General features: G+C 44.9%; 1 protein-coding gene across 6 annotated transcripts in view; it reads right to left on the bottom strand.

Moving 5' to 3' along the window:
• The window catches only part of plxnb3 (plexin B3), a 110284-nt gene that overhangs the window by 78656 nt on the left and 10093 nt on the right, over positions 1–21535 (bottom strand). For all 6 annotated transcript variants that reach the window (XR_016115986.1, XR_016115987.1, XM_089004347.1 and 3 more), the window contains exons 2-9: positions 19408–19821; positions 18609–19329; positions 14414–14593; positions 5231–5359; positions 5048–5148; positions 1585–1717; positions 701–860; positions 507–615 (exon numbers count right to left, since the gene is read on the bottom strand). Coding sequence is in view for 4 of the 6 variants with exons in the window: in XM_089004347.1 (XP_088860473.1) it covers positions 507–615; positions 701–860; positions 1585–1717; positions 5048–5148; positions 5231–5359; positions 14414–14593; positions 18609–19329; positions 19408–19805 (1931 nt within the window). In the remaining 2 variants the exon portion in view is untranslated. The remainder of the gene's footprint in view (positions 1–506; positions 616–700; positions 861–1584; positions 1718–5047; positions 5149–5230; positions 5360–14413; positions 14594–18608; positions 19330–19407; positions 19822–21535) is intronic.

Genomic DNA, 21535 nt, shown 5'->3' with positions numbered 1-21535 from the left:
TCAGATGTTACCTGTATATAGGCCCAGAGCTACCAGCACAAATTTATTTTTCGCTGATGAAGCTTTTCGGATGAGAAGCGAACCATCCGACACCTTCCAAGAAGTATTGATGATGGCTGAAGAGACCTTTTCATCAACATGTTACATAGCATCAATGTCTGAATGTAACACTGTGTACCGTAAGGCTATTATTTAACTTGCTTCCATATATAAGAATATCCTGTCAAAATGTCTTACATTTTGTCACAACAATGTTGCACTCTGTGTTCGGCTTTTACAATTCAAATTAATGTCTTTTGAAATTGTGCGACAGTAACAAACAAATTGTGCATTGTGAAACAATCTCGAACAATTCTATAACATGATATTATGGGCTGTGCTGCGCAACAAAAGGGTGGGATTGTGTTTGACGGTGCTACAATGCGTAAGAATGTGTAAGGGTGTATAAACAATGTGTAACAATAACAAAATAATTGGATCCAACGTGTCAAAAAGTGTTGTCTTACTGGGATGTCTGATTAAGTCGGCTGACGGCTGCGCAGTCGTAGAAGGTGATGTTGGTCGTGCTGATGGTCACATGACCAAATATCAACGACAGAGACACAATCACGTGATCTACGTCAACAGCAAATGATGAAAAGTGAGGTTGTAAGCATAAGGTAAGGCTTTTATTTCGACTTTGAGAACTTAGTTGACTCACCACTTCCTGCGGGCAGCGGTGGGAGGAGTGACGGCTCAGGCGATTGACAGTTGATGTTGGTTCCAGCGCTTAAGGCCAGCTGAGGAGGAAGATGATGAAAGATGCAAGAAAGTGACTCCGTCGCTTTCAAGGCTGGCAGCTGGGCTAGCGTCAGCGTGACCTGAAAAATCAGGACATGGCCACTTCACCGGGTTGAGTGAACGCTGGCATGTGTGGCTAATAGATAGCTAGCTAATAGCTATCTATTAGTTAGTGAGTTACCTTTCTATCTCTGAGTTATCCGGGTTCAGTGAACACTGGCACGTGTGGCTAATAGGTAGCTATCTATTAGCTAGCGAACTACCTTTCTAGCTCTGAGTTACATCCGGGTTGAGTGGACACTGGCGGGTGGGGCTAATGGATCGCTCGCTGGATGGCTAGCTAGATAGCTATCTATTAGCTAGCGAGGTATCTTTCTCTCTCTGAGTTGCTTCCGGGTTGAGTGAAGACTGGCACGTGTGGCGAATAGATAGATATCTATTAGCTAGCGAGCTACCTTTCTATCTCTGAGTTACGTCCGGGTTGAGTGAACACTGGCGCATGTGGCTAATAGATAGATCGCTAGATAGCTATCTATTAGCTAGCAAGCTACCTTTCTATCCCTGAGTTACTTCCTTGTTGAGTGAACACTGGCGCGTGTGGCTAATAGCTAGCTAGCTAGATAGCTATCTATTAGAGTTACTTCCGGGTTGGGCGAACGCTGGCGCGTGTGGCTGCCGCTGCTCACCCACAGAAAAACTTATCCTGCGACCTTAAGAAATTAAAAAGCCGCTTATAAATTAAATGTATTATTTTTATTATTCACCGAAAAACTCCTAAATCACATTTTTTATAGTCCAAGTTACCTGAGTCTGCACGTCTTTGCTCTGATTGGCTGGCTGCACACTCTGCACCGATACACACTGATTGGATGAGTTGAAGCTCCAGATCCAGTGATTGGCGTGAATGTGGCGCTGACACTCTTGCTTGCGCGAACATCTGCCCCAAACAAATGACATTTTGGTTGCCGACCCACCGTTGACCAAAAGAGGTCACAATTCTCTATTTGTGTACATTAATTATATAATAATTAGAAGAAAATACAGTGATACCTCAGTTTACAAATGCTTTAGTTCACAAACTTTTTGCCTTACAAACATTAAATTGGCGAGAATATTATCTTGGCAGAAAAACTAGTTTTCGGCGGACGAACAAAGTCACACAGCGCCACGGTGGCTGGCGGACTAGTGTTCGTCACCCTCTTTCTTTGAGTGCAGACGTGGTTTGTTATCAAGTTTAGTATTTTTGTTATTATGGGACAGAAAAAGACCCCACCACAGGCTAGTGTTAAGCCAAAGAGGACACACAAAAAAATGACATAAGGTACAGTGATACCTTGGCTTACAAACTTAATTGGTTCCCAGACAGAGTGTGTAAGGCGAAAAGTGTGTATCCCAAAAATTAATTTCCCATAGAAACCATTAAAATGAGAATAATCCGTCCCCATAAAACATAATTTTCTACTTTCTAATTTTCTAAGCCTTAAAACGACACAAAATATACCTTGTTTTATGTATAATAAATGCGCTATAGTATTATAATTAAATTATATTATATTATATTAAAATATAATTATTAGAAATAACATGTACAGTATAATAAAGTTGTCATGATCTGGTTGGCGACCAACGGGGGGCGCTGTCGGCCCCGCCTGCACCTGCACAGGTGCTGGTCGTCCCGATCAGATTGGCGACCAGCGGGTAGCGACGTCAGCCCTGCAGGCAGCCTCGCAGGAGCTGGTCGTTATAATCAATAACACTTAAAAGGACACCTGGCACGATCATCCGGTGCCGATTCATTGTTTGTTTGCTGCTTGGTTGCAGCATGCATTGTGTACGTGTTTGTTTAACCTTGGCGGGCTTTTACTTTTGGTCTTCTTTTGCTACTTTGTATTTTTTCCATTCAGATCATTTTGATGTTTTACATTTTGTTCCTGCTGACTTTATTTTAATACAATTTGTCAAACAACCTCCTGCTCCCTCCTGCCTGCTTTTTGGGATCCGAACCCGCCATCACCACCTCGCAAACCTTGACAGAATGAATCGGCCAACCATCGGATCCCGCAGGTACATCGGACCCGTCTCATTTCCACCCTGTGCCTGGCAATGCTACGTCCACGTTAGCGCAAGCCTCGTCGAGTTTGAATTGTGTCACTCGACGAGCCGCAACGTCCACGTAAACGTCCGGCCGAGACCTACTTCCAGGTGGCCGTCCAGGGTGACACTGGGTGACTGGCATTGCACGCCCACGTCCAGCCACGCTGTCGTCGTGCATGACGAATTGAGTCTCATCCACGACGAGCCGTGCAACGTCCGCGTCAACGCCAGTCCGAGACCCCACTCACCGCTGGATCTCGGAGCGGCTCTGGACTGGTCTCGTTCCACCGGAGCCGGGCAGTTCACGCCCACGTCGGCCTCCGGCCGAGACCTGGTCCCATACGGCCGTACGGGGTGCCATTCTGCGCCTGGCAGTTCGACGTCCACGCAGAGCCATGCGCCGTCGCGTGAACGTGCGAGAGGGATCGCACTCACGCCCACGACGATCAGTGCCGCGTCTTCGTCCACCCCAGGCCGAGTCCCGTTCCCATCAGGCCGCCGCCCGTCGTATGCTGGAGAGGCAGCGGTTGCCCTCTCCACCGACCGTTCCCTGGCGAGTGGACCTTTTGGGAGACTGTTGGGACTTCTGGAAGCAGCCCCTTGAAGGGGGGGTACTGTCATGATCTGGTTGGCGACCAACGGGGGGGCGCTGTCGGCCCCGCCTGCACCTGCACAGGTGCTGGTCGTCCCGATCAGATTGGCGACCAGCGGGTAGCGACGTCAGCCCTGCAGGCAGCCTCGCAGGTGCTGGTCGTTATAATCAATAACACTTAAAAGGACACCTGGCACGATCATCCGGTGCCGATTCATTGTTTGTTTGCTGCTTGGTTGCAGCATGCATTGTGTACGTGTTTGTTTAACCTTGGCGGGCTTTTACTTTTGGTCTTCTTTTGCTACTTTGTATTTTTTCCATTCAGATCATTTTGATGTTTTACATTTTGTTCCTGCTGACTTTATTTTAATACAATTTGTCAAACAACCTCCTGCTCCCTCCTGCCTGCTTTTTGGGATCCGAACCCGCCATCACCACCTCGCAAACCGTGACAAAAGTGGTTTTATTTACCTTTGTGATGGTCGTTGATGGCTTGATGGAATGGAGTGGCCGGTTTCCTCAGTATTAAACACTTGATGAGGAACGTAACCTTCTTCTTTCACCATCCTGAGGAATGATCCCTTGGAGGTGCTTTCTCTGTGATAATTTTATCTAGTTACTCATCAACTGTGTTCTGTTTAGCTGGGTTGATAGCTTTTTGCATTAAGTTTGATTGGATGTTTTAACCTTGCAGTCTACACTCTGCCTTTAAACTATCAAAGTTGAAACTCTCTCACTGTCGTCTGCCTGTATCTTTAATGTATAAACCACCTCCCCTCACTGCTGCGTTTTTGACCAATCACGTGGCTTTAACCGAAGACTTGGGGCGGGGAATAGAGGACAAAAAAATGTCGGCAGCCATTTTCTTTTTAGAGAACGGCTTCACTCTCTCTCTATCTGTAAACCCCACGCCCGCTTACTGCCGCGTTCTTGACCAATCACGTGGCTTTAACCGAAGACTGGTGGCGGGGAATAGAGGAAAAAAACAGTCGGCTGCCATTTTGATGTTAGAAGAACGGGCTCGTTCGCGAACGACACAACACTCATTGGGGCAGCTCCGTATGTATCCCGAAAAAGGTTTGTATGCCAAGGTAAAATTTTCAGAAATTTAACATTCGTAAACCGAAAAGGTCGTAAGCCAAGGGGTTCGTAAACCGAGGTATCACTTTATATTTTTGTGTAGTTTTTAGGCTTATTTAGTAGAAAATTGTGTTTTATAGGGACCTGGGAACGGATTATTCTCATTTGAATGGTTTATGGTTTATTAATGGGAAATAAATGTTTGGCAGATGAACCTTTCGCCTTACACACACTTTCTAGGAACCAAAATTTGAAAGTTTGTAAGCTGAAGTATCACTGTATTGTCATTTGGCTGTACCTCATCTGCCTGAAAAGTCTGAGATTCAATTCAGCACACCTGCCCCTCTTGTGATGATAAGCGGTTCGAATGAATGGATGGATACCAATCAATGAAAAATAGGCTTCACTGAAAATTATTACATGAGGAAAAAAAAAGAATACAAACATGGGAGTTGGGGGCAGGGGGTAATAGTGATGGAGGAGCACCGCATGCCTTCGTACCTTCCCTCCAGGACGCACCAGCCGCAGTAAAGGTCCCTGGTGGCGAGACAAGCGTGGCAGTCGGCATTCCATTCACATGATGACATGGCGACTTTGGACACCTGGGCCACATGTCCATTAGTTTTTGGATGAAAACAGGAAATGTCAAAATGCATCCTTGGAAAAGGGACATTTCTCACTCACCCTGCTATTGGTCAGGACAAAAAGGTTCTGCTGCTTGCTATCTAATAAGAGGTCAGCTTTGATAGCGTTGCCGCTGTCCACCAGCACGCTTCCGTAGACTTCGGCAGAACCGTTGGACCGAATCAGCACCTGTGCATCACAACAGAATAGGTCATTCATGACAAGAGAGGCCTGAAAGCAGTTGTCTAATTTAACATCTAAAAAGGCTCTTGAGCAAAAGAAAAGCCCACCCATGGTAAGCATGGGAGGAAATCAAAACTGTTTATAACATACAGACGCTCCCAAACTTACGAACATTCGAGTCATGACTAACGGTACATACGAACGAAGAAAAGGTTTCTTCAGCCGTCAGCTGGACTTCTTTAAAGGTTTCGGCTGTCTTGCTTCTCATCCAAGAGGCTTTGTTAGCGAACTAAAATGTTGCTGGTAGCTCTGGTCCTAAAAAAAAAAAAAAAAAAAAATCCTCGTCTCACCTACCATGGGTGGTGTCTGTCCCCATTTCAGCTCGGGTCCTCTACCAGAGGCCAGGAAGCTTGAGGGTTCTGCGCAGTATCCGTGCTGTTCCCAGCACTGCGCTTTTCTGGACCGAGATATCCGATGTTGTTCCCGGGATCTGTTGCAACCACTCGTCGAGTTTGGGGGTCACTGCCCCAAGTGCTCCGACCACCACAGGCACGACTGTCACCTTTACCTTCCAGGCTCTCTCCAGCTCCTCTCTGAGCCCTTGGTATTTCTCGATTTTCTCATGTTCCTTCTTTCTGATGTTCCCATCACTCGGGACCGCTACATCCACGACAACGGCTTTCCTTTCCCCTTTATCTATGACCACGATATCTGGTTGGTTGGCCATTACCATCTTGTCAGTCTGTATCTGGAAGTCCCACAGGATTTTTGCTCGGTCATTCTCCACCACCAGTCATTCTCCACCATCGGATATATCGATAGTCCCGGTTATATCGATACTATTTCTATGCACACATGGAGAAAATTACATGCAAACAGGGTCGGATATATCGATAGTCCCGGTTATATCGATATTTTTTCGGACTCCCTTGAATATCGATATAACGAGACTTTACTGTATATATATATATATATATATATATATATATATATATATATATATATATATATATCTCATCTCATCTCATTTTCCGTACCGCTTATTCCTCATTAGGGTCACGGGGGGTGCTGGAGCCTATCTCAGCTGTCTTCGGGCACGAGGCGGGGGACACCCTGAATTGGTTGCCAGCCAATCGCAGGGCACACAAAGACATACAACAGTCACTCTCACACTCACACCTAGGGACAATTTGGAGTGGTCAATCTGCCTGCCATGCATGTTTTTGGAGTGTGGGAGGAAACCAGAGGACCCGGAGAAAACCCACGCGGGTCCGGGGAGAACATGCAAACTCCACACAGGGAGGCCGGACCGGGATGCGAACCGGCGACCTCTGCACTGTGAAGCCGGTGTGCTAACCACTCGACTACCGGGCCGCCCTTATATATATATATATATATATATATATATATATATATATATATATATATATATATATATATATATATATATATATATATATATATATATATATATAGCGGCTGGATAGCTCAGTTGATAAGGCATTGATAAGGCATCACTTTGGCATATGGGAGACGAGGCTTCGAATCCCGCTTGGGGCAGAGAAAAATGAGCACAAAAACATCATCCAGTGTGGGTCCTTGGGCAAGACCCTTCAGGCTAATGCCTACCTCACACAATGAGAGACAACAAATCAAATGACATGCCGGCTCAGACGTCGCCCGGCAAAACAAGGTCTGCGTCAGGTGCTGGGGAACCAGAGCACCTTGATGAAAAATGGGCTACTGGAACAAAGCGGAGATGGACGAGATGTGATAACATGGCTCTGTTGGAATGCTACTACTCAAGAAACCCTAGTCAGAGGGATTACATGCGGAGAATGGGGGCTGAATGGTTACTTTGAAACCCACAGTCACGGTTGACAACGAAACAACTAGTAGCTCAGTGTTCCAATATCCACAAACGGCAATTGCTATCACAACTTGAGATTGATGAGATACAACACAAATTCCAAGGTGAAGGGCCCCGGGCTGTTGGAATCTAATTCCTGTTTCTCTTCTGGTTCAGAGTTCAACAGAATTTTATGATGAAATACCAGCGGGGACGATAGATGGTGAACAGAAAAGACTACTTTATTCTAGTAAAACAATAGAAGAACATATCTCGTCGGAGCGGGAAGCCAAGAGCGCAAAGCCTGCCCCTCTAACCTAATTTAACTCACACAGCAGCGATCTGTTGTCCAATCAGCTACGGGCAAGGGGTTGGAAGAACATTAGACTGAATGTTGATACTTGTTACACTCTGTATACGCAACTAGTTAACTAATAAGCTACATACATCCATATAGACTAAAGTAATGAAATAACATAGTATGTACTAAACTAAACATGAAATAACACATGATGTTTACGGATGTGTATAAAAACACTATCAGGGCTGCCACATCAGAGGAAGAGGTTAGACCACAATTGGGAGGCAAGCCCCAATGAATGATGAGATTGGGACGCAAGCCCCAATGAAAGAAATGCTGAGCAAAGAAGAAACTGACCTGAGAAATAAGATCATGGCAAGAATTAAAACTGGGCAACTAAGAAACCGATTACAATGGCTATGTGAAGTACCACCTGAAAGTCTCATGGAAACTGTGAATGCAGCACTGAGAGTGATCCCGACCGGAACGATCACGGAAACCAATGAGCTGATAATACGCTTCAGCATCAGTGATCCTAGAGATGCTTGGCTACAAGAGCAACCGTGAGAGCCACGAGATTTGTTACCCACCATGGAAAAGACGATTGGAGGCTAAGATCAAGGCGGCTCGGAAAGATGTGAGTCCATTGGCGGAGACCCAGAGAGGTGGGAATAAAAGGCCAATACCCAAGAGGTACATGCAGATAACCATACCTGAAGCGCTCGAAACTGCCAAACAAAGGCTCCAGCCCTTGTCCAGTCGCCTAAAGAGGTACACGAAAGGGAATGAGGCCAGAAGAATAAACAGGCTGTTCGCAACACAACCTGCAAAAGTGTACGCTCAGTGGCAGGGTTCTAACAGCAGAGCAGACCCTCCAAGGCTGGAAACTGGAAGATACTGTAAAGGCATATGGGAGAAGGAGGTCGCACATAACAGCAGTGCACAATGGCTGGTAACTCTGAAAGAGGAGCACAGCAACCTCCCTGAACAGAACCCAGTTACCATCACAGCGGCAGACATACAAGAAAGAGTCTCAGGTATGAAAAACTGGACGGCACCAGGCCCGGACATGGTCCACACCTACTGGCTAAAGAATCTCACAACACTCCACGAACGCCTAGCAGCACAAATGAACCAGTTGCTGATGGATGGGACTCACAGGATGGCTAACCAAAGGGCGAACAAACCTTATCATGAAGGATTCCTAAAAGGGTGCAGTTTCTTCCAACTATCATCCAATAACCTGTCTCTCCACAGCATGGAAACTCATGGCAGGCATCATTGCGGCTAAGATAAGTGGACACATGGATCAATACATGAGCAAAGCACAGAAAGGCATTGGTAGAGATACTAGAGGTGCCAAGCATCAGCTGCTGGTTGACAGAACAGTCGCACAAGACTGCAGGTCCTGACATACCAACCTGTGCACAGCCTGGATTTATTACAAGAAAGCATATTACTCGATGCCACACACATGTATCACTGAATGCTTGGAGTTGTATAAGGTCAACAGGACCCTGAGAGCCTTCGTTGCAAACTCAATGAGGATGTGGAAAACCACACTTGAAGCCAATGGCAAGCCAAGTGTCCATCAAATGTGGCATATACCAAGGTGATGCATTCTCCCCACTGCTGTTCTGCATAGGACTGAACACCCTCAGCCAAATAATCACCAAGACAGGCTATGGAGCTCAGAAATGGAGCTACAATTAGTCACCTCCTCTACATGGATGACATAAAGCTGTGTGCTAAGAGCGACAGGGACATAAACTCCCTGATCCACACAACCAGGATCTACAGCAGTGACATCGGGATGTCATTCAGGCTGGAGAAATGTAGTCAGATGGTGACTAAGAGGGGCAAGGTAGTCCACACTGAAGGGGTCTCACTCCCTGAAGGAACAATAGCAGACATTGAAAACAGCTACAAGTACCTTGGTATACCACAGCCCAATGGCAACCTCGAACTCGCAACAAGGAAAGTGGCTATGACGAAATACATCCAGCGGGTGAGGCAAGTCCTGAGAAGCCATCTCAATGGCAAGAACAAGACCCGGGCAATAAACAGCTATGCCCTGCCAGTGATCAGATACCCTGCAGGAATAATAAGGTGGCCAAAGGAAGAGATTCAGACCACGGATGTTAAGACCCGAAAACTCCTCACCATGCATGGAGGGTTCCATCCCAAGTCCAGGACCCTGAGACTGTACACAAGCCGTAAGGAAGGAGGCCGGGGACTAATGAGTGTGAGAGCCACTGTCCAGGATGAAACATCCAAGCTCAATGAATACATCAGAGAGAAGGCTCCAACGGATGATGTACTCAGAGAATTTCTCAGACAATGGGAAACAGAGGATGAGGTGCTGGAAGAAGGACAATCATGGAAGGAAAAGCCCATACACGGGATGTACCACCAAACCATAACTGAAGTGGCTGATCTCAAGAAGGCCTATCAGTCCTCATTCTCTTCCGTGTACCTCTTTAGGCGACTGGACAAGGCCTGCATCCTTTGTTTGGCAGTTTCGAGTGCTTCAGGTATGGTTATCTGCATGTACCTCTGGCCTAAAGGACAGCACAGAGGCACTCATCCTGGCTGCTCAAGAGCAGCCCCTGAACATCAGAGCCATAGAGGCACGGATATACCACACCACGCAAGACCCAAGGTGTAGGTTGTGCAAAGAGGCACCAGAGACAACCCAACACATAACTGCAGGGTGTAAGATGCTGGCAGTGAAAGCCTACATGGAGCGCCATAACCAGGTGGCTGGCATAGTCTACCGAAACATCTGTGCGGAGTATGGACTGGAAACCCCAAGGTCAAAATGGGAAACACCTCCCAAAGATCCTGTGGGACTTCCAGATACAGACTGACAAGATGGTAATGGCCAACAATCCAGATATCGTGGACATATATAAAGGGCAAAGGAAAGCCGTTGTCATGGATGTAGCGGTCCCGTTTGATGGAAACATCAGAAAGAAGGAATATCGAGAAATACCAAGGGCTGCCTGGAAGGTAAAGGTGACAGTCGTGCCTGTGGTGGTCGGAGCACTCGGGGCAATGACCCCCAAACTAGACGAGTGGTTGCAACAGATCCCGGGAACAACATCAGATATCTCGGTCCAGAAAAGCGCAGTGCTAGGAACAGCACGGATACTGCGCAGAAACCTCAAGCTCCCTGGCCTCTGGTAGAGGACCCGAGCTAAAATGGGGGACAGACACTACCCATGATGTATATATATATATATATATATATATATATATATATATATATATATATATATATATATATATATATATATATATATATATATATATATATATATATATATATATATATATATACAGTAAAGTCTCGTTATATCGATATTCTCGGGAGTCCGAAAAATATCGATATAACAGGGACTATCGATATATCCGACCCTGCGCGCATGTAATTTTCTCCTTGCGTTGATAGAAATAGTATCGTAATAAGCGGTACTATCGATATAACCGATATCGATATAACGAGACTTTACTGTATATATATATATATATATATATATATATATATATATATATATATATATATATATATATATATATATATATATATATATATATATATATATAGTGGAACCTCGGTTTACGAACCCCTTGGCTTACAAACTTTTCGTTTTACGAATGTTACATTTATGAACATTTTACCTTGGCATACAAACTATTTTTCGGGATACACGCGGAGCTGCCACAATGAGTGATGTGTCGTTCGTGAATGAGCCTGTTCTCCAAAAAAGGTAATGGCAGCAGACTTTTGTTGTCCTCTATTCCTTGACCCCGGGGGATCTGGTTAAACACAGAGAGGCCGTTCTCCCAAAAACAAAATGGCGGCTTCGGTTAAAGCCACGTGATTGGTCAAGTGTGGGGGGGGGGGGTTAAACATTAAAGAGACAGGCAGACAGAGAGAGAGAAAACACACACACGAAAGGGAGAGGACAGAGCTTGAAACAAAAAAAAAGAAAAGGGGAAAAAAACAAGTAAAATGGTAAGAAAATGGATAGAAAACAGTGGAATTTGGACCCATTTCAACTTTTATAGTTCAAAAGCGGAGTGTAGACTGGAAGGTTAAATATCCCATCAATCAGGCTCCACAAATAACCGCACAAGCACCAACAAGGGATCATTCCTCATGATGGTGAAAGAAGCCTATGTTCCTCATCAAGTGTTTAATGCTGAGGAAACCAGACACTCCACAGTTTATTTCTTTAATCACAATACTATAGCACATTTATTATACATAAAAGAATAAAACAAATAATAATTTTGTGTAGGTTTAAGGCTTAGAAAATTAGAAAGTAGAAAATTATGTTTCATGGGGACCTGGGAACGGATTATTCTCATTTTAATGGTTTCCTAAGGGAAATTGTTTTTTGGGATAGACACCTTTCACCTTACAGTGTCTGGGAACCAATTAAGTTCATAAGCCAAGGTGTGTATATATATATATATATGGATGAAAGCTCAGCTGGAGGGATCTCTGGGAGATGGAGGCAAGCAACATCAGCTTCATCATCAGAGCTATCAATGATGTGCTCCCATCTCCAAAAAACCTCCACCAATGGTATGGCGAAGATCCAACCTGTGACCTCTGTCAAACTCCAGGAACTCTCAAACACATCCTGACCGGTTGTAAGACCAGCCTCACACAAGGCCGCTACACCTGGAGGCACAACCAGGTCCTGAAAAGTTTGGCAGTTGTCCTTGAAAGCAAGAGGAATACCATCAACTCCTTGCCAATGAGAGCCACCACGTCCAGCACAGCACCATTGACTTTCATCCGAGAGGGACAGAAAAAGCCCAACCATCCTCCTGCCAAACCAGAAGTTGGACAGCTATCCAGGGCATGCGATTGGGAGATGCGGGTTGACATTGGCCAGCAATTGGTTTTCCCAGTGGAGATTGCAGCCACCACCCTCAGACCAGACTTGGTGCTCTGGTCCCCTTCACTCAAGGCTGTCTACATTGCAGAACTCACAGTCCCGTGGGAAAACTCTGTTGAAGAGGCCTATGAGCGCAAGAAGCTGTGCTACACAGAACTCACAGTGGATGCGCAACAGTGGGGATGGAAAGCCAAGGTATATCCAATTGAAGTTGGATGCAGAGGGTTTGTGGCTTCCTCCACCATTAGGCTGCTAAAAGACCTGGGTATCCACGAACAGGCTATGCGGCACACAGTTAGATCAGTCTCTGAAGCCACAGAAAGAAGCAGCGGTGCTAATGTCTGATATTCTGTGTTCAACAGTGTGTCGGGACATCTGCTACCATTCGTTTTAGTTTGTCGTTTTCAGCGTCACTGAGGCATTTTTTAATAAACTCCCCTTCATTGTACGGCTTTTTAGCTTGTGCAATGTTCCAAGCCAGTTGGTATGATGCAAGCGTTACGGTCTCTGGGTGCTTTGTAAAATTTCTGAGAAAAAATTATCTGCTTTTGGGTCTGAGTTTTCAAAGAGACCAATTTGTGCTTGCAAAGTTCAGTCCCTTTGGGAAATTCCTGGTCGATGTTCGTGTGGAGTGAGCTGAAGTGGCGCTGAAGATTTGCCGCTTTGAAATCCGCTAATGATGCCTAACAGATAAGGCAGAATGGCTTGCTTTTACGTTCAACAAAAAAAATATAAAGTGTGCCACTTTGTTAAAAACGTCCTGTGTTCGGTTTCATATTTTCGTTTAGCTGTGCATTTTTCCCTGCCGTCTTGAGAGCGAACGTGACACAAATTGTTTATGTCGTAAATAATTTGTGTCAAGTCTGACTGGTTGGCCACCCTTGGTTTAGGACATAAATGATTGATTTTCATCTCACGCACATGCTCGTTGACGTCACATGGTCAGCTTGATACTGTATTTACACGACTATAAGGTACACATAAGTCTTCATGACTATTGGGTGCACTTAAATGTCCTAAATTTTCTACAAAATTCGCAGCGTGTGCAATGGTTGTGAAAATACGGTACATAGGGAATGAATGGCAGCGCGAGCGCCAAACATTTACACTTGTCATGTGGACAAGAGCCGCATGAACTCAGCCAAAGAGCCGCATGCGGCTCAGGAGCCGCGGGTTGGCCAGGCCCGATGTACAGGAAACAGAGTTACGACCGGGTTCCGTTCCGACAAAACGGTCGTAAGTCAAACGGTCGTAAGTCGAAATCCATTCCAAATGGCCCACGTAACGTTTACTCAGCAGGATAGTATACGATGTCAATCTGTTGTTTTTAAGCAACGTTTTCTATTGAATACTATTATATACCAAACTGTTTACAGTATATTTAAAAAATGTCTAACTTAGTGATAACTAGTTTCATTTTTACGATTTTATATTTCATATTATCAATTTTTATTACTGTATATCTGTACCAGTAATGTATACAAAACTGTTTACTGTACAATTCATTTATAAATGTTATATGTACCTTTTAGAGTCGTTTTTATCATTTTATATTTCATTTGCACTGTATAACTACTGTATTGAGTGTAGTCACACAGTAGATTGCTGTGCGAGTGTGTGACATGCTGGCCAAAATTGTAGTACGCATTGCCGGCTGCTTGTGCGTTGCGGTAGAATTAAAATAAAAAACAGGGTCTGGCGGTCATGGTCATAAGTACGGATGGTCGTAAATCATGCTGGTCGTAACTCGGATGTTACCTGTATATGTGGTCGTAGTACAGTCGGTGTGAATTGATTTGACGGCTGTTACAGCGTCTATGTTTTCTACTTCCCCGTTCAGTCTGACTTCAACATACATTCCATACAAAATATAGAACAGAAGCAACTTACGATCAAATTCAGCTTACAAACGACCGTTCGGAATGTATCTCCATCGTAAGGTGGGGAGCGTCTGTTCAAGATTTCTCTTGCTAATGCTATCCCAAGTGTGTCACCTTGTGCAATCGCCCCTCACGGTCACCCACGAAGGCAACCGTGTGACCTGCTTCCGTAGCTGTAGCGACAGCAGTCAGTTGGGTCGTGGTGGTCCAGGTTGGAATGGCCAGGAGACGCTTGATGCTGGCGATGGGGCTTGGCGTGTGTTCCCACCCGCAGAAATACTCTGAGACGGATATCTGCCACACCACACATGGGATTTAAAGGACAACCGACACCATTTCTTTGTTTCCTAACTGACAGAAAAACGTTTATAGCATCTTAAATACCAATCAAATCAAATGCAAAACACTAATAAAAATGAGTTAAAGTGTCCCAAAACTACAGTGAGACCTCAGCTTACGAACTTAATTGGTTCCCAGACAGAGTGTGTAAGCCAAAAAGTGTGTATCACAAAAAAATCTTCCCATAGGAAACCATTAAAATGGGAATAATCCGTTCCCGGGTTTCCATAAAATATACTTTTCATCTAAATAAAACTACACACAACATACATACATTATTCTATGTATAATACATGTGCTATTGTATTGTAATGAAACAAATACACTGCACTGAACAATAAAGTCACTTTATTTACATTTGTGATGGTCATTGATGGCTCTTAATTGACACCTGTTGCTTTCTGACTTGTAAGGTCTTACGAAACTGAGGCATCACGTTATCATTCATCACGAACTCCTGAATGACCTGCTTCTGCTTGTCCTCTTGAAGGCAAATCAAATTATCTGTGTTGATGACCTCATTATGGTCAGCAACAAGCTCCTCGATGTCATCTGCATCCACTTCGAGTCCCGTAGGTGCTGGCAGAGATTTTATTACAACAAAAGGCGCGAGTCCGATCATTCCACGAACGCGGAATAAAACGCGACAAAAGAAGGTGGGCGGGGCGAATAAAATGGCACATTCGCGATCGGAAACCGGCAAGCAACAAACCTACGCGATCGCGTCTAACAATCACCTCGTGCAAAGCAAACTGTTGGACTTGGCAGCACAAGACACAGCGAGGGACTTTCGTCGTAATCATGTCACTGGTGAGGTGACAGCGACTCGTTGAAATGAAATGAAATTGAAGTGTCACGTGCGGCAGCCCCGCCCCAGCTGTCAACTCACACGTTACAATTTCGGTGTCATTAGTCACGTGAAAGCGTGATTAATGACACGCTGTTCCGATGTGTGTGAAAACACCAGCTCTGATTGGCTTACACATGACTCTACCCTTTAGCCAATCACAGTCACTTATATCACATCTTGCCAGGGGGTGCGTTCAAGTGTAGCAACACAGAAACGTTGGCAAGTGTTTGTCCCTGCTCATTCAGTTCGACAATGCTTTCCAAACAGCCTTGAGTCATAAGAAGTCGTGCGCTATTCTCGAACCTGAACACACCCCAAGTCTTGGATGACAAATAAACAGAGCAGTGTAGACGAGTACGGCTGGTAGTTTCTTCAATTTATTCATAGTATACGCCGTATACCGGCGTATACCCTCGACTACACCTCTGGTTCGTAGAAAGTTACTCTCAGGGAAGTGACACACAGCGTGAGAAATGTGTCAGGCTGAGATTCACATGACAGCCGCGGTGTGCACATGTGACGCCACAAACGCACCCCTCATTCGTGTTTCTCAATAATCTCCTTCTTCTCCTCGGCTGAACCTGTGGTGTTTTTTTTCAGTCCCACAATAGTAAAATTATCTGCAAAAAGCTCATCGGAGGCGTTCGACGTGTGAATTCAGAGAGAGGGGGTGTGGAAAGCTGGGCCGGCTCGAGCGCTTTTCGTTTTCGGTTGTGTGCTTCCGCCGAAGATCTGAAGATCACTCCGCCAGCCGTTGTGGGTGTGTATCGTGAAAAGTAGTGCATATTTTAAGGTTTAATTTTCATAAATTTGACGTTCGTAAGACGAAAAGTTCGTTAGATAAGGTGTTCGTAAGCTAAGGTCTCACTGTACTTCAAAATGACCTCGGAGATGCCGAGTTTCAGAAGGTCCCGCCCCCTTGTTCGTGATGTCACGCCAGGACATGCTGCTTTGCTCCAGAATCAAAACAATGGCTTCAGATTCGGAGAAGATGCTTCCTTGTTACTCATCCAGTTATGAATATGATTCAAATAGTTCTGAAGAAGAAAGCATAAATGTTTGCAATTGATTAAAGAAGCCCTTCCGGATCAATTCGAGACGTCAGGACTCCAATGTAGCGTCCCAGAAAATGCACAAAATGGCGCCCAAGCTCCGTTGGAAATGGGCTAATTTGTCTGCTGTCTGCTAATTTGTGTCAACTACTATCAAATACAGTAAAGTCTCGTTATATCGATATTCAAGGGAGTCCGAAAAAATATCGATATAACCGGGACTATCGATATATCCGACCCTGTTTGCATGTAATTTTCTCCGTTTGTGCATAGAAATAGTATCGATATAACCGGGACTATCGATATATCCGATATCGATATAACAAGACTTTACTGTAGTAGTCTTGGTGGAACACACAACGATTCACCATCACGTTATGTATGTGTTTTCCTTCTAATTTCGCCATCAACACGGATCAACACGATGTTTTCAGACCAAACAAAGTACCCAAAAATGCATTGTGTGTCACTTTCTCGGTCAGGGGCGTTCAAGACGTGAGGTCACATCTGGAATCGTCACCAACTCAAAAGCAAGACTTCCTGAATATTCAGCGTGATTCTTAAAACGTAAAATATAGCTATATGCGGTGGAATCTTTGTAAAATACGATCAGTAGAAGTCATTTGAAGGGATTTTACAAATGGACACAACTTTATTATTCTCTTTACTTTAAGTTATTAGGCGTCGGTTGTCATTTAAGGCAGCTGGACATACATGCTTTAACTAGCCATGCATTAGCTATCTAGCTATCTATTAGTTTTCTAGCTGGCTAGTGAATGCTGGCGCATGTGGCTGCCGCTTCTCACCACAGAAAAAGTGATGCTGTGACTGTAAAGTGACCTTGAGAGTTTATAAATCAAATGTATTATTATTATTATTATTATTATTATTATTATTATTATTATATTGGGTAACACAAGGTTACGTTTGGTGTGTGTGCATGTGTATGTTTTGGTATGGGTCATACAAGATAGTGACAGCTGTCTGTTGATGATTCCAGATGGTCAGGATATCAAACTTAATCCTCACTCACTCTCTAACACACACACACACATCCACACACACACACACATGCACACACATACACATTCCACACACACACACACACGCACACACACACACACACACACACACACACACACACACACACACACACACACACACACACACACGCACACACACACACAGGATTAAGGTCAGAAGGGATGGCCACTAAAAAGGCTGTAATCCGTGACATCACAAGATGATATCAATCTGTGTCATACTCCTTGTCATCCTATTTTAGCCCAGTGAATGTGGAAACTTGAACAATTAAATACAGGTAACATCCGAGTTACGACCGGCACGATTTAAGACCACCCGTACTTACCACCACGACCGCCAGACCCTTTTTTCAAAATTCTACGCCTGGCACCGCAACGCTCAAGTATCCGGCAACGCATTGTACAATTTTACAGTGCAGATAACATCTCCAGTAGTACTGTACACTGCTTTTTTCCTTTGGCGTCCTCCTGAGTCCGAGCGTGTGTTTCGGGCGACCTCTTCTAGCCATTAGCATCGAGAGCCATTTTTCAACAGTGTGCATGCGTGGGAAGCCGTGTATTCTTTACGTATAACTGTTTTCTTTAATCCACTACATAAAATCTAAATAAAAATCAATAATATGAAATATAAAATGATAAAAACAACACTAAAAGGTAAGTACCACATTTATAAATGAACTGTACAGGAAGCAGTTTTGTATACATTGCAGGTACAGCTATATATTCATAAAAATCGATAATACGAAATATCAATTCATAAAAATGACACTAAAAGTTATACAATTTATAAATGAACTGTAAGCAGTTTGGTATATAATAGTATTCAATCGAAAACGCGTAAAAACAACAGATTGACATCGTATGCTATACTGTCGTGTAAACGTCACGTCAGCCATTTTGAATGGATTTTAACTTCCGACCGTTTGACTTACAACCGTTTTGTCGGAACGGAACCCTGTCGGAACTCGGATGTTACCTGTACTTATCAATGCAATGAGAATGAGAATTGATGTGGTGAGATTTACCTGAGGAAGTGTGAGACAATTCGACGATAGCGTGTAGACCACGTAGGCCTCCTCCTGCCCTTTGACCCCACGCCCACCTTTGGTGTAACAGGACTCCCGCGCTTGCTCCATCAGGGCGTCCAGCTCCGCCATCCCAAATATGCAAAGCGCAGAGTTATCCGTGGCCACCGACGTCGATGTCCAACCAGCCACCATGACGACGAAAAGGGTGGGCTTCCCTGATAGTCGGCCCAACCACGCCCCCTGGGCCAGGTTGTAGCCACCGTGGCACAGCAGAGGCACCTCAACGTACGAGTAGAAGTTGCGGTCGGAGACGCAGAGGCGGGAGATGTATGTGTGGTACTCCATCTTAGAGCGAACGTCTCGCTTTGAGAACAGGAAGTAGACATGGTCTTGGAAAGTGACCACTTTGACAAAATGCATGTCATACTCAGAGTAGGTCCCAATGATCAGCTTGCCCAGCTCATCCTCCTGAGCAAAGGCCCGCTGAGGAAAGACTGCTGGGTCGAGGCGGCGGGCTGTGATGGGCGGGATGTCTCCCAAACCCATTCCGGTGAAACCGCGTCCTACCAGCATGAAGCGTAGCGTCTCTCTGCTCGCGCCATCCCCAGTGGTGAGTACTATGCCCACTGTGGAAACGTAGGGGTCATTGGCGGCGACGAACTGCGTGTCCACTGGGTTCGTGGACTCATACAAAATCTGTGACATGTTGGTCAGACTCCTGCAGCAAAGAATCACACACAAACAAAGTCAGCATGTGTCCAAGGCCAGGTTTTGGTCTGAGGCTTTGTCATCTTACCTCTTTTCACAGATGCCCTGGTACAACGATCCACAAGTAATCATGCTACCCGGATCTATACCTTGTCCCTGCTCCAGCAGAAGCAGCTTGTTGTGGTTGTGAGTCAGCCGGGCTGAGGGACAGTCTTTCAGGGCAATGGGCGGCAGGCAGTTAGGGGAATCCAAATGAGGTCCCGTCTTCACATGGGACATCAACTCCAGGTCCGAGCTCAGCTGGTGCAGGTGGTCCACTCCGCCCACATACAGAAGCCCCGTTTCCGCATCCAGAACTAAGTGAGCGAGGGGGGAACCTCGAAGGGTCACCCACTGCACGAACGAGTCCTGGGCTTGGAGGGGTACTGCAGGGATGAGGATGGGGAGAAGGAGCAGAAGTGACCGGGGGATCATGGAGACCATCATGACTCCTCCTCCTTACCTGCCATAGGAAACACAAGACATGCATTTCATTGACAGCTAAGCTGGCACTCACAGCCACAAATTTTGGCAAATACAGTGACACTTTGGTTTATGAGCGCTTTAGCGAACAAACTTTTCACCTGACGAACATTAAATTTGCGAGAATATAATCTTCAGAATCAGAATCAGAAAACATTTATTCGTCCCACAATGGGGAAATTTGCAGTCCAGAGCAGCAATTTGAAAGGGGGACGGGGTGGGGGTGTGAAAGGATAGAAAACAAGATATTCTAAGCATAGTAAAATAAAAATGTCAACTGCATACGAAATAGTTCTCGGGAAACACACGGCGCGCCACAATGGCTGGCGACTAGTTTTCGGCGGAAGACACCAAGCCACACGGCCTAACAGCGCTACCGTGGCTACCAGACTACTTTTCCACACACCCTTTCTTTGAGTGCAGACGTGGTTTGTTATCGAAGGGAGTACTTTTGCTATTATGGGACAGAAAAAGACCCCACCTCAGGCTAGTGTTCAGCCGAAGAGGACACAAAAGAAAATCACGATCAAGCAGAAGAAGGAGATCATCGAAAAACACCAACGAGGTGTGCATATGTATGACTTAGCGTCCCAGTACCAGTACGCTAAGTCAACCATTGCTACCATCCTTAAGAACAAGGAAGCTATTAAGGGTGTTTCTGTGTTGTCTAAGCAACAGTCTCAGGCAATAGAAGATGTTGAAAAACGTCTGTTGATTTGGATTAACGAAAAGTAGCTAGCAGGGGACAGTGTGAATGAGGGTATTATCGCTGAGAAAGCATGGCAACTTCACTCAGATATCATCAAGAGGCAACAACATCAATGACCATCACAAAGGTCAATAAAACGACTTGATTACTCAGTACAGTTTATTTCTTGCATTACAATACAATAGCACATGTATTATACATAAAATAAGCTATATCTGAGTTTTAAGGCTTATTTCGTCAAAAAAAGTGTGTTAAGGGGACATAGAACTGGATTATTCTCATTTTAAATTGTTTCCTATGGGAAATTAATGTTTGGAAGATATTATTTTCGCCTTACACACACTTTCTGGGAACCAATTAAGTTTGTAAACCGAGGTACAGGTACACTGTACTGGATAGTGCTGCTCTTCATATTCACATCTCTACAAGTAAGATTGTTTCGTTCATGAAGTGATTATGGCAGCACTTTATACATGTCACGGTTTTGCAAGGCGGGGATGGTGGTGGACCACAAAAAAAGCAGGCAGGAGGCCGTAGCAGGGTGAATTTGACAAATTGTATGAAATAAAGTCAGCAGGAACAAAATTAATGGGTTTATTTTGATCGTTCGTCCCTGATTCATTGCTTCTACGGGCGTTGATGGCAGAGGATGGTTAAAACATCAGGAAGCCAGGTGTTGAACAGAAAGTTGGTTTAATCTTGAAGAGAGCGGAGATATCACGGTGTTGGCGAAGGAGGAAGCATGGAGAGAGAGAGAGAGAGAGAGAGAGAGAGAGAGAGAGAGAGAGAGAGAGAGAGAGAGAGAGAGAGAGAGAGAGAGAGAGAGAGAGAGAGAGAGAGAGAGAGAGAGAGAGAGAGAAAAGAACTGGGAGAGCATTTATATGACGCACAGTGTGACGCGATAGGATGTGATGTAATGTAGCTGCGACATCATGTAAGGGGAGGTAGGATATGACATATCAGGAAGTCCAAAACGTAAACAAAG

Source organism: Hippocampus bargibanti, linkage group LG01 (genome assembly GCF_051943395.1).
Source record: "Hippocampus bargibanti isolate YZ-2025 linkage group LG01, ASM5194339v1, whole genome shotgun sequence".
Lineage (NCBI taxonomy): Eukaryota > Metazoa > Chordata > Actinopteri > Syngnathiformes > Syngnathidae > Hippocampus > Hippocampus bargibanti.
Note: the sequence above shows the minus strand (reverse complement) of the source record. Positions and strands in the feature narration are given on the sequence as shown.